Consider the following 12,938-nt stretch of genomic DNA (forward strand, 5'->3'; position numbering starts at 1 on the left):
TTTCACTATAGCTTATTCATAAGAAATGTCAGTACATTTCTACTTGAAATTTCTAACCTGTAGCTAATTATCACTAAACTTAATAATGCATTAAACGCTATTCCCTTTATCCTATATCAGTACACTGCGGATGATTTGATTGTAATCGTGTATAGTCTTTTCGCTGATTGGATAGCACACAAGAAAAAAGCTTTCCACTGTACCTTGGTACACATGACAATAGACTAAACTAATTGGAGACAAAGTAGGAGTGGGGTGGGAACAGAAGAACAAAAGAACAATGTGGGTGCAGTCCATAATCTTACAAACAGACCAGGCTTTGAAAGAACTGGATCAATTTAAAGAAGCTAATTCTAGCCTTCTCTGGATCCAAAATATAATGTTCTGCCATGGTCTGTATTTGCAATAAATCTTAGCAACAGTGCGAAATCCATTCCACTACCACAAAAATAAGCAAAAAACAAAACAAAAATGGAATAGGGTAATAGTAAATGAATTTCATAATAGGAGAAACATCCAGTTTTTATTTTGTTTTTGAATACTTTGTTCACTAAAATAGAACACAAATATATATTTTTTATATTTCTTAAAGGCACTGATTTACAAATGATTCTCAAGTGAAACAAAACCAAAAGTAATCACAGCAGTAATAGTAATTATGCTGAAAATGAAAGCAAGCCATGGTGGCACTGTAAACAATCAACATGCATCACAACTCTAACAACGTTTTCAATGTTAGATCGCACACTGCTGCGTTTAAATCAATGAAAGATTAATCATAAACACGCACTTGTCCATTTTATGATCCAGATACTCACGGTCTTGGAAAAACAAATACTACGTTATACCATCAGAACCTGGATTTAGTGTTATGAAGGCAATTGATGATGGAATGTAAACACCAGCAAGCAAAGTCAATTCCTTTGATTAATCAAAAACAAATCCATAACATCAACAAAATATCAATCTATACCACCAATTCTTGGGGAATTAGGTTGAGGTTCTTTAATAAAAGGATATGAAAAAGTAGAGCATCATCATTGACTGCTCAATTTCTGCTTCTTTTGATCTAGCACAGGTAATGGGTAATATGTCCTCCTGGTTGCATGGTGCAAGAAAACCAGATAGGTTAGGAAGACAAAAGAAGAGAAAAACCTAATTTGAAAGACAGATTATGTCCTTTGACAAATAAAGCAATAATAAATGTTATAACATTTCTCAGGAAATCAAAATGTCAGCATAGCATTACACAAATTATTAAATAAACATTCTGCATATTTGATTCAAATCCCAATTTGTTGTGGAATGCCTGCTAATATAGTATTTTGCATGGAAGATTTTAACTACAACAAAAGGAAAATTATCGTCTTTGCAGTACTTCTACAAAACACAACACTAACGGAACACACCCGATAACGAAACCATTGTGCACGTCTTCATTAAGAAAACATTTCAAACGTATGAAGGGCAAATCTTAGCCAATGTTACTTTCAAACTAGTGATTGCCATTTTTAAAGATTGCTCATCAAATGGATATATTCCATTTGTAACATTAGTAAATCCTGCTTTTTTCCTCCAAAATGAAAAAGGATTAGAAATTAACCACTGAAGAAATTATCTCTCATCGTGGACCAAATTCTTACACTGTGGCTAACACGTCTTCAAAAGAGGCTTGTTGCGCTGGTATCCTGTATATATTTTAGTTTTCTTTCCCCACAAGATAAGACATTTTGCATAATACTAGTTTATCTCTATTTATAATATTGTTTGTGCAACATAAATTCTATTGAACAATATAGCCTCTTTTCCTCCACTCAAATGCATGTTGCTTTTCTGAATTTTTATTATTAGCCAGTTAAGTGATTTCTATTTTGAAAGAACTTGCATCACAGCAAGTCCTGATCAATTTTACCATAGGTATGCGTAATTCTAATTAAGTCAAAGAATAAAAAGAATTCACCAATTTAAGGATGGGAAATGGAAAGCCACCAATCAATTCAAGTAACTTGTAAAGAACTTGTCACGTTGCTTAATTGATTTTTTTTCATTCCTACCATTCTGCATCCCCAACAGCTTTAGAGAATACATAATCTCTCCCATTGTAGGTCATTATTCCATCCTTAAGATAGAATTTCCACTTGTTTTTACTTCTGTGAATCTAATGCAGAAAATAAAACAATGTCACCTGTCAGTCAAAACAGTGTACAGTTATCATTTCCAAATTAATTTCTTTCCACAAACAATTAAAAGTGACAATGCCAAATTTGTACAGACAACGTTGGTGTAGCAAAGACTATTCTTAATTTCATAACATCCCCACACCAACTTGTCTGACCTCTGCCTCCTCCAGTGCTCCATTGCTAGGGCAAGGCCAAACACAAACCAGAGGAACAGCACATATAATTCTGCCGGTGGGGGGGGGAAAAGAAACTATTAAAAGATAGTTAATCTACCGCAATCTCAGATTTTAAAGAATTGATTTATAGATACTGTCACACATTACAAAAGTATGTTGACAAGCCATTTTCTCCATCTGGTGCCGATCAAACATACCATTTCCTTATGCAGTACTAATTCTTACAAGTATCTACCATGACTTTCAATGTCAACCAGATGTTGGAGAGTCAACATGACCCTAACATTCCAATCCATTCATCTTTAAGGAAGCAGACCAATAAATTCATGTGGCCCCATTATTAAGTTATATCATTTACACATCTATATAGAAATATCAATAATGTTTAATGCCAACAATGCCACTTTGTTCTGTGGATGTGGTCAGATGTGACTCGCACTATAGAGCATGTAACCAAATCAAGTTAATTTGCCTCAAAAATATTCTAAGGTGTTTCACAAGAGCAAAATCAAATAATGTTTGAGACATTCCATAGATGCAAATATTAAGGCTGATAATCAAAAAAATGAGCACTAAGTAGCCTCTTAAAGGAAACAGTGAAGTAGTGAGGTTTTAGAAGGAATTAGATGTTTGGGCCTTGACAGCTAAGGACATAGCAAGATAATCTTGAGGCATAGCAAGATTATTTTGAGGCAGAGCCTCTAGCCTGCTCACAAAAACAACTGGCATAAGGGACATTAATTACATTGGAATCTGAATGCCAATGTTTTCAGCTACTTTCCAAATGAGCTGGAATCATTTTTCATAGTTATGGTTCATGCTAAAAAGGTAGAATCAGCTTTGAAATGGGTGTTTAAAGAATCGAATATCTCACTAGTCCAGTTATAAACTTACTTTCCTGTCATTAAGTAACCTATTTATGCAGGTTTTTTTAAAACCGATATTACTTTATTATCTAACCCAATTGCATTTGTTTTCTTTCCTGACCCTTAAATAATTTGAGGTCAAATAAAAAGCCAAATGCATTCTGATTTCATCTGCTCCAACAAGTAGAAGAGGAGACAGGTCGGAATTTCTTCTCAATTTATTTAATCTCTCTGCAAGTGGCACAAGACCTGGCAGGCCATGCAGCCAGACACACAAGACCCGGTGGGCCACAGCCTGTAGCGGGATGCCGCCAAGCCGGCCCCTGCTCATCCCCAGAAGCCCGAGACCGTAGAAAAGGGTGCCGGCGATGAAAGACGCGAGGAGCAAGGACAATAAGGCAGTGAACTGGGGTCTGTCCTTCAGCGCCCTCAAGGTCAGCTGCGGAAGGCACCCCCTCGGGCACAGTGGGCGACAGGGTCACAGTTTCACTGGATGCTCCAGACGTCCAAAGAAGGTAACGGCTGGAGGCCCTGCAGCAGCCTGGGGCTCGCCCGGACTGGGCACCCCATATAAGATCTAGAGTGCGAAATGGACTGAAAATGGCACCAAAACCTGTTGCCTCTTGCATGTGGTCTCAGTGGATTATTTCTGTACACTTTGCTAATCGGGGATTGTGCTTAGGTATGGCAATACTTTGCAGAACTGTAGGCAAAAAAAATCTCACTGCGTGTTTGTTTATGTGGCAATAAAGCACCATTGCCCATTGAAGTGAGTAAAAGCCTTGCTTCCTTTTCCATCGTTGCTAGCAAAAATATTAAAATTGGGAATTTGATAACGAGTATTAGTTCATAAAGTGACATCTATACCTTTAAACCAGCTAACACTATTTTAAACTAAAAATATGCTTTGAAATAAATATAAAAAATGAAATAATAGTATGTAAATGAAGCAAAAGCATTTACCTTATCGTACTGGCAAACAATTACATTTTCTGTATCAAATAGATCAGGTACTTCTTGCTCACTCACATCATCTCCTGAATTCAAAGGATCCTGGAAAGGAAAAGTACACAAATTAACCCATCCTCCATTAATTATTGAAGATTAATGACAAAGTTCTGCAAGTTATTTTTTAAAGAATTAAAAACATGTAAGGATTAAGGGTTGATAGGTTACAACCAAGAGTCAAGAGTAAAAAGGAAGAGAGCTACATTATTATGGAGTCTTTTGGGTGGTTAGTTCTTCCAAAAATGTTTTATACCTTAAATAAACACCAATGCAATGTAGAGAAGGACAATGTAAAGCAGAAATTTGTTATATCCTTTCTACATGTCAATACTGCTCTGCAACAATTTCAACAACTAATAATCTTTAATGACTGATTACCTCATATTTCTTTAATCTGGCACCTCAAAACCTGAAGCGGGTTTGATGTGTTATTCATCTTGTTAATAGAGAAATGTCAACAACATGCAAAAATTGAATTCTATAATTGTTAATCCCATAGTATTTATGCATGAATTTTTCAATCACGTTGTCAGAATGATTATCGCGTCCAAATGGTTAATCTGCCTCTGGGTACAACATTAACTCAATTGCCGTTCAAGCCCTCACGTAATTATTCCCCCAGTTGTGTTGCAGTAATTTAAAAAAAATCTGCTCTTAATTTTAAACTGATGCTTTTGTAATACATGAATGGCAAAATAGATGAAAAAGTGCTGGAGGGGAAATCAGTGGGAGACATTACACTGCACCCAAGGAGAAAGAGAGGGACAGCAAGGCCTCACAATTCAAGAAAATAAAAGCTAGTCAGGCAATGACCAAATAGCAATTGAAGGGAGTTGCTGTATTGGATCAAAAGACTTTAAAATTAAAAACAACAGCTTCAAATGATGACATCACAATAGCAGAGACCAGCCTGAATGAAGATTTCAACCTATATTTGACACGTTATTCACGATTAAAGGTTTTTAAAAATGCCAACTTTCACAAGATTTTTACATATTCTGATTCACATTTTTTCCCCTCGAGGCAGAGATCACTTTCACTGAACATGTTGTGCTTTATTTCTCGAATTATTACTGATTAAAGTTGAAAAAAATCAATATACCTTCAATTTTTAACCAACCAGCTTCAACTGACGATGTCACAATCGCACCTCCAACTGATGATGTCACAATGGATAGACTATCAGGGCGAGAGCGAATTACAATTCCAACACGCATGGCAAGTGCAATTGGAATTTTTTTTAAAGATCACTGCTGAGGGAGGCAAGGGGAGTTCTGGAATCTTACGTTCGGGAACGGCTTGAGTTGGAGGACCACGCCTCCAGTGGGGGCTACGGGTAGGGGACGGGTGCGTTGGGTAATGACACAATGATAATGATACAATGATAATGATACAATTTATTTGTTGTCATTTGAACCTCATTGAGGTTCAAACTAAATTTGGTTTCTGCAGTCATACACACAACTAGAAGAACCAAGACACAACACAATTTACACAAACATCCATCACAGCGCATCTCCTCCTCGCTGTGATGGAAGGCAAAGTCTTATCTCTCGCCTGCACTCCCCATTCTCCTCCCGATGTCAGAGTCAAAGCCCCCAGTGGGCGCTAGCAAGTCCCGCGGCCATTTAAAGTCGCGCCGGGCGATGTAAGGCCCTGCTCCAGGTCATTTTCAACCCTGCAACTTGGGCGGGAGAAGTCGCCGTTGCTCCCGGTGTTACCGTCCACCAGACCTGCGGCTGGAGCCTCCGAATCTCCGGGGTCGGACCGCAGCAGCGCGCCACCACAGCTCTCCAGGCTTCGACTCGGCCAGCTCCGCGATGGTGAGTAGTCCGTAGGCTCCGCGACTGGAGCCCCAGGCCGTTCCGGTTGGAGACCGCTCCACGGTGCTAGGCCCCAACGACAACGGAAACCCGACAGGGAAAAGGTCGGTTCCTCCGTACAGGGAAAAGACTTTAAAAGTTTCCCCACCCCCCACACACATACCCAGTTTTTTAAAAACCCGCTATAAACTACATTCAAACAAGATTTTTAAAAAGACAGACGGACTGCAGACTGCCTCTGCAGTCTAATCACTAGTTACTAATAACTAATTACTAGTTACTAATAACATTAAGATATAGAAACAAAGAACTGCAGATGCTGGTTTACACAAAAGGACACAAAGTATTGGAGTAACTCAGCAAGGCAGGCAACTTCTCTGGAGAATACAGATAGGTGACATTTCAGGTCGGGACCTTCTTCAGTATTGAGGCACTGGATGATATCAGGTTTATATGTTCATGTGTTTTTTTAGCTGGAGAAACTCAATGCTAAATTAAGTAATTTACAAAGACTTTAGTATAGGTAGCAAGCCAAATGATGACTCAAAGGCACCTCTGTGTTCGCTCTATAAATATAAAACTTTTGCTGAAGTTAATCTTGGCCAGTTTTATGGGTCAGGCTTTTGCGATCACAGATCATAAAGCTAGCTTTCTGGGAAAAATCAACAGATCGCTTCGGAACACTGTTTAAACCAACATTTTATAGAGCACTAGATTAAGATCAGGGATATGATGTAAAGGCAGACACCAAAAATCACAATCAAAACTCATTTGCATCTTATGCAAGAAAGTAATACATTCTCAGGGGAACGCGAGGTTTTGAAGTAAAGGTATTTTGAAAATAGCGGGAATGCCTTCTAATACATTGGTTCTGATTTATATTGATAAGGAATTCATCCAGAATTTCACATTAAACTGCACATATGCATCTCCAGAACCTATTGGGAAGCTTATAAGTTTGATACTGCCAATCCTTGTGGATGTAGACCCAATATTTATATCACATTAAACATATTTGCAGAGAAGGATAAAATACCTTTAAATTCTGGTCAATAATTCTAGGCAAATCTGACAAGAGGCATGATTTTATTTTACTGTAAAGCAAGTGACAGATTTGCCCAATTGTTGACAATCAAATGGTGTAACAATGATCAGAGATAATTTTGCAAAACAAAAGCATTAAGCTTTTTCAGTTTGTTAATTTTCTAAAGTACTTTGTTTCAGTTCATGCAAATAGCCATTTTAAATAATTATATTTAATTGAAGTAAAAGTTACTTTAACAGTACTAAATTGGACCAAATTTTTAGGAAAGTTAAAGCTGTTTGAGCAACATGTGTGTAGTGTATTCCAGATTTTAAAAAATTGCAAAGAACCAAGACGATGCATTCTGAACTATTGTCACAAAGTGACTGCAGATCATTATTTCCTACAATTAAGACTAACCCTTTTGTAGGCCCCCACCTGACACCACTGTTTTTACAATGGGAGTAATATAATTTTACTGCAATACACCTTTCATAAGCAATATATTAATAACATCATATGATCTACTATTACCTACAGTGCATTCAGAAAGTATTCAGACCCCTTCACTTTTCCCACATTTTGTTACGTTACAGCCTTATTTAAAAATGAATTAAATTCATTTTTTTAAATCATTAATCTACACACAATACCCAAGAATGAACCCTTTGCTATGACACTCAAAATTGAGCTTAGGTTCATTCTGTTTCCATTGATTATCCTTGAGATGTTTCTACAACTTAGAGTCCACCAGTGGTAAATTAAATTCATTGGACATGATTTGGAAAGGCACACACCTGTCTATATAAGGTCCCACAGTTGACAGTGCATGTCAGAGCAAAAACCAAGCCTTGAAGATGAAGGAATTGTCCGTAGACCTCCGAGACAGGATTGTGTCGAGACACAGATGTGCTGAAGGGTATAAAACAATTTCTGCAGCATTGCAGGTCTCGAAGAGCACAGTGGCCTCTGTCATTCTTAAATAGCCGGGCAGCCAGCTTCTATGCTCTTCATAGAGCTGGCTGCCCGGCTAAACTGAGCAACCGGGGGAGAAGGGCCTTGGTCAGGGAGGTGACCAAGAACCCGATGGTCACTCTGACAGAGCTACAAAGTTCCTCTGTGGAGATGGGAGACCTTCCAGAAGGACAACTATATCTGCAGCACTCCACCAATCATGCCTTTATGGTAACCATATAATAACCATATAACAATTACAGCACGGAAACAGGCCATCTCGACCCTTCTAGTCCGTGCCGAACACATAATCTCCCCTAGTCCCATATACCTGCGCTCAGACCATAACCCTCCATTCCTTTCCCATCCATATAACTATCCAATTTATTTTTAAATGATAAAAACGAACCTGCCTCCACCACCTTCACTGGAAGCTCATTCCACACAGCTACCACTCTCTAAGTAAAGAAGTTCCCCCTCATGTTACCCCGAAACTTCAGTCCCTTAATTCTCAAGTCATGTCCCCTTGTTTGAATCTTCCCTACTCTCAGTGGGAAAAGCTTTTCCACGTCAACTCTGTCTATCCCTCTCATCATTTTAAAAACCTCTATCAAGTCCCCCCTTAACCTTCTGCGCTCCAAAGAATAAAGCCCTAACTTGTTCAACCTTTCTCTGTAACTTAGTTGCTGTAAACCCAGGCAACATTCTAGTAAATCTCCTCTGTACTCTCTCTATTTTGTTGACATCCTTCCTATAATTAGGCGACCAAAATTGTACACCATACTCCAGAATTGGCCTCACCAATGCCTTGTACAATTTTAACATTACATCCCAACTTCTATACTCAATGCTCTGATTTATAAAGGCCAGCACACCAAAAGCTTTCTTTACCACCCTATCTACACTGAGATTCCACTTTCAGGGAACTGTGCACAGTTATTCCCAGATCCCTCTGTTCACCTACATTCTTCAATTCCCTACCATTTACCATGTACGTCCTATTTTGATTTGTCCTGCCAAGATGTAGCACCTCACACTTATCAGCATTAAACTCCATCTGCCATCTTTCAGCCCACTCTTCCAACTGGCATAAATCTCTCTGTAGACTTTGAAACTCTACTTCATTACCCGCAACCCCACCTATCTTAGTATCATCTGCATACTTACTAATCCAATTTACCACACCATCGTCCAGATCATTGATGTACATGACAAACAACAGTGGACCCAACACAGATCCCTGTGGCACCCCACTCGTCACCGGCCTCCAACCTGACAAACAACCATCCACCATTACTCTCTGACATCTCCCATTCAGCCACTGTTCAATCCATCTTGCTACTCCACCATTAATACCCAACCATTGAACCTTCTTAACCAACCTTCCATGAGGAACCTTGTCAAAGGCCTTAATGAAGTCCATATACACAACATCCACTGCTTTACCCTCATCAATTTCCCGAGTAACATCTTCAAAAAATTCAAGAAGATTAGTTAAACATGACCTTCCAGGCACAAATCCATGTTGACTGTTCCTAATCAGACCCTGTTTATCCAGATGCTTATATATATTATCTCTAAGTATTCTTTCCATTAATTTGCCCACCACTGACGTCAAACTAACAGGTCTATAATTGCTAGGTTTACTCTTAGACCCCTTTTTAAACAATGGAACAACATGCGCAGTACGCCAATCCTCCGGCACTATTCCCGTTTCTAATGACATTTGAAATATTTCTGCCATAGCCCCTGCTATTTCTACACTAACTTCCCTCAATGTCCTAGGGAATATCCTGTCCGGACCTGGAGACTTATCCACTTTTATATTTCTCAAAAGTGTCAGTACTTCCTCTTGTGGCCAGACAGAAGCCACTCCTCAGGAAAAGGCACATGACAGCCCACTTGGAGTTTGCCAAAAGGCATGAGCAACAAGATTCTCTGGTCTGATGAAACCAAGATTGAACTCTTTGGCCTGAATGCCAAGCCTCACGTCTGGAGGAAACCAGGCACCACTCATCACCTGGCCAATACCATACCTACGGTGAAGCATGGTGGTAGCAGCATCATGCTGTGGGGATGTTTTTTAGTTGCAGGAACTGGGAGACTAGTAAGGATCGAGGGAAAGATGAACGGAGCATAGTACAGTTTTCCTTGATGAAAACCTGCTCCAGAAGAACAACTGTGTGTAGAAAGATGATTTAAAAAAAAAAAGGAATTTAATCCATTTTTGGAATAAAGCTGTAACATAACAAAATGTGGAAAAAGGGAAGGAGTCCGAATACTTTCTGAATGTACTGTACCTTAACAGTAGATCATATTTCCTGAATGCACAATGGAATACATTTAGTAGAGAGCTTCACAATCTTAAACCGAGGAGAAAAAGTATGAAATATTTTTTAAACAGAAAGATCTTGTATAGTTTATGCAGTGAATTAGTTGCAAGAATATTAAAACCTCCCAGCATCCAAAAAACATGCAATAAAGTCAAGATGATCTGAAGGATTGCCAGAAATCAGTATAATACTTGCGTTAAAAAAGCTTTATAAATTTCCTGCCTAAATAAACAATCATTGAGAGCTAACAATCCACATGGCTACATATCAAAGGAATGGATTCATACATCTATACAATTAAAAATCTCATCTTGACCACTCCTGTCTGCGCTGTATATTGATTTTAGAAAAAACGCTACCATATATCGCTATGACTTTTAGCCATTTTACTCAGTCCTCCTCCGCAGAGCTGGCTCCGAGGATTTTTCCCATCGATGAAAAATAAAAAAGTTATGAGGTTTTAAAAAACCTTGAAATCCACTCGCCTGTCAATCACCACGATGAAGGTAATGCCCCTTCTGGGGTGGGGGAGGGGAGCAGGCTAAAACCCCAGATGCCTGGACATGACTCAGTCACTGCAAGATCACGAGGGAGAGGTCACGATTGTAATTCTAAGCTGTGAATCAACTGAATTGCGAGTCTGCAATGATCTTGCAATAAATGATTTGTTAGCCCTTAATGAAAATGCAATAGCCGTTTGGCTTGGCCTGCCCTGTGCTTGAAACTGCAACGGCAATGGAAGTGAAATGAATATGCAATCAGCCGTTCGGCCTGCCCTGTGCTTGAAACTGCAATGGCAATGGAAGTGAAATGAAAATGCAATGAGCTGTTCGGCCTGCCCTGTGCTTGAAATTGAAATGAAAATGAAAATGAAAAGAGTTGTTTGGCCTGCCTGAAACCAATAATTTTGGCACACAAGGCCCCTAATTAGCCGAGAACCCAGTCCCTTTTGCCCAAAATGCCCGTATTAGCCCAGCATGGTGTGTTATTCGAAGAGAAAAGAAGTAAAAAGAGAAAAGAACAAAAGGATTTCTAAACAGGAATGGTTGCAAAGTTAAATGTTCTACCGAGGTGAAAAAAAAAAAAAAAATCAGGGATAATCATGACAACTACTTCAAGATAATTATTAATGCACTTTAGTGTGATGGGCTCTTTACAAGTTATTATGCTACTTTAAAAAAAATCAAATCTTCACAGATATACCAAATGTTTAACTACTACGAATAAAAACATTTTAGAGTTTAGAATTAAACACATCAGAAGGTTTGTAAAGACACTAATGCTTTGGACAACTAAAGGATATATAGGTTAGAATGAGTCAATGCTAACAATTACAAGATAATCAAGGATGTTGACAACTGACCTAAATTTGTAATAGTTTTACGTAAATCTCGAGACAGATATTAACTTATATTGGCGCTACAGATCAGAAGTACCACTGCCATTTTACTACCAAGTAATAAACAAAAATTTTACATACTTACTTCTTCTCTAATGTCTTCTTTTGGTTGCTCGTCACTGTCATCACAGGAAGAGTCCTCACTGGAACTATTATCTTCATCATAACCTTCTAGGGCTTTCAGGTCTTCAGCATCAATAATTCCAAGTATATCATTTTCTTCTACTTCTCGTAGGTTCCCAATTTCTTCATCAGACGAAGTGTCATTGGTCCCATCCAGTTGTGGGATGGATGATGTTTCAACCGTAACCTGTTGCTCTTCTGAAGTTGCTGCAAGCATTAACATCGTCTCGTTTACCTAAATAATAAAGATAACTTTTGTGCGTAAAAGTCAAATGAAAAGAAAATCAATAAAACAGTAGTAATCTTAGGATCTGACTGGATTAATATCAATGAGTATCCCCATTGAAGTCTAAATAAAAATACTAAAAAGCTGCCTGCTTTTGAAGCTGCCTGCTTCAATAATTTGTAACCTCTGGAAAAAACAAAAATTATCTTCAGGATTTTTAATGATTTTTTGTGCGAATTTGTAAAAAACACAAAATCTATCCTTGTAATAAAGCTCTTTGGAAAACAAGCAAAGTAGTAGAAATATAAGAACATGCAGTACAACACATTCAATATTAAACCCGCTAAATATGGCACTCTTTGGCATTTGACAAAGTAATCTTTAATTTGTGACGGCTGTGTACTAACTCTGACATTACTTACCTTCTCCAAAAGGATGATCCCAGCACTGAAAACTAAGCCACAATTTCAAAGATCACTGCCATCTTCTCTCACCAATAGCCCCCTCTATAATCTCTCTCCCCCCCACTCAATATGCACAGCTCTTTCACCAGGTATATATAGAGTTTCAACACCTGCATTGTGGAAAAGCTTTCTTGAATAGAGAACACATTTCGGTTCTCCATCAATAATACATTTTCATTGAAGTAAATCATAGAGAACAACTTTTCACTTCTCCCATATTTGAAAAAAAGTGAAGATTTTTGTTGCAAACATGAACAATTATTTATTTCACGGCCACTTAAGTATTTATCTTCATCGCTTCTTCCTGCACAATGAACTTTAGTGCAATGAAAAACATTGGCATTTCTTGTGCCTTTACCTCC

At 38.3% G+C, this 12,938-nt stretch overlaps 1 protein-coding gene across 1 annotated transcript in view; it reads right to left on the bottom strand.

The window, feature by feature from the left end:
- Positions 1 to 499: 499 nt before the first annotated feature.
- gtf2a1l (general transcription factor IIA subunit 1 like) overlaps positions 500 to 12,938 on the bottom strand; it is a 29,457-nt gene continuing 17,018 nt past the window's right edge. The window contains exons 7-9 of the mRNA XM_033026373.1: positions 11,849 to 12,121; positions 4,186 to 4,275; positions 500 to 2,158 (exon numbers count right to left, since the gene is read on the bottom strand). Coding sequence (XP_032882264.1) covers positions 2,051 to 2,158; positions 4,186 to 4,275; positions 11,849 to 12,121 — 471 coding nt within the window. The 3' untranslated portion in view covers positions 500 to 2,050. The remainder of the gene's footprint in view (positions 2,159 to 4,185; positions 4,276 to 11,848; positions 12,122 to 12,938) is intronic.

The sequence above is a fragment of the Amblyraja radiata genome, chromosome 8 (assembly GCF_010909765.2).
Source record: "Amblyraja radiata isolate CabotCenter1 chromosome 8, sAmbRad1.1.pri, whole genome shotgun sequence".
Lineage (NCBI taxonomy): Eukaryota > Metazoa > Chordata > Chondrichthyes > Rajiformes > Rajidae > Amblyraja > Amblyraja radiata.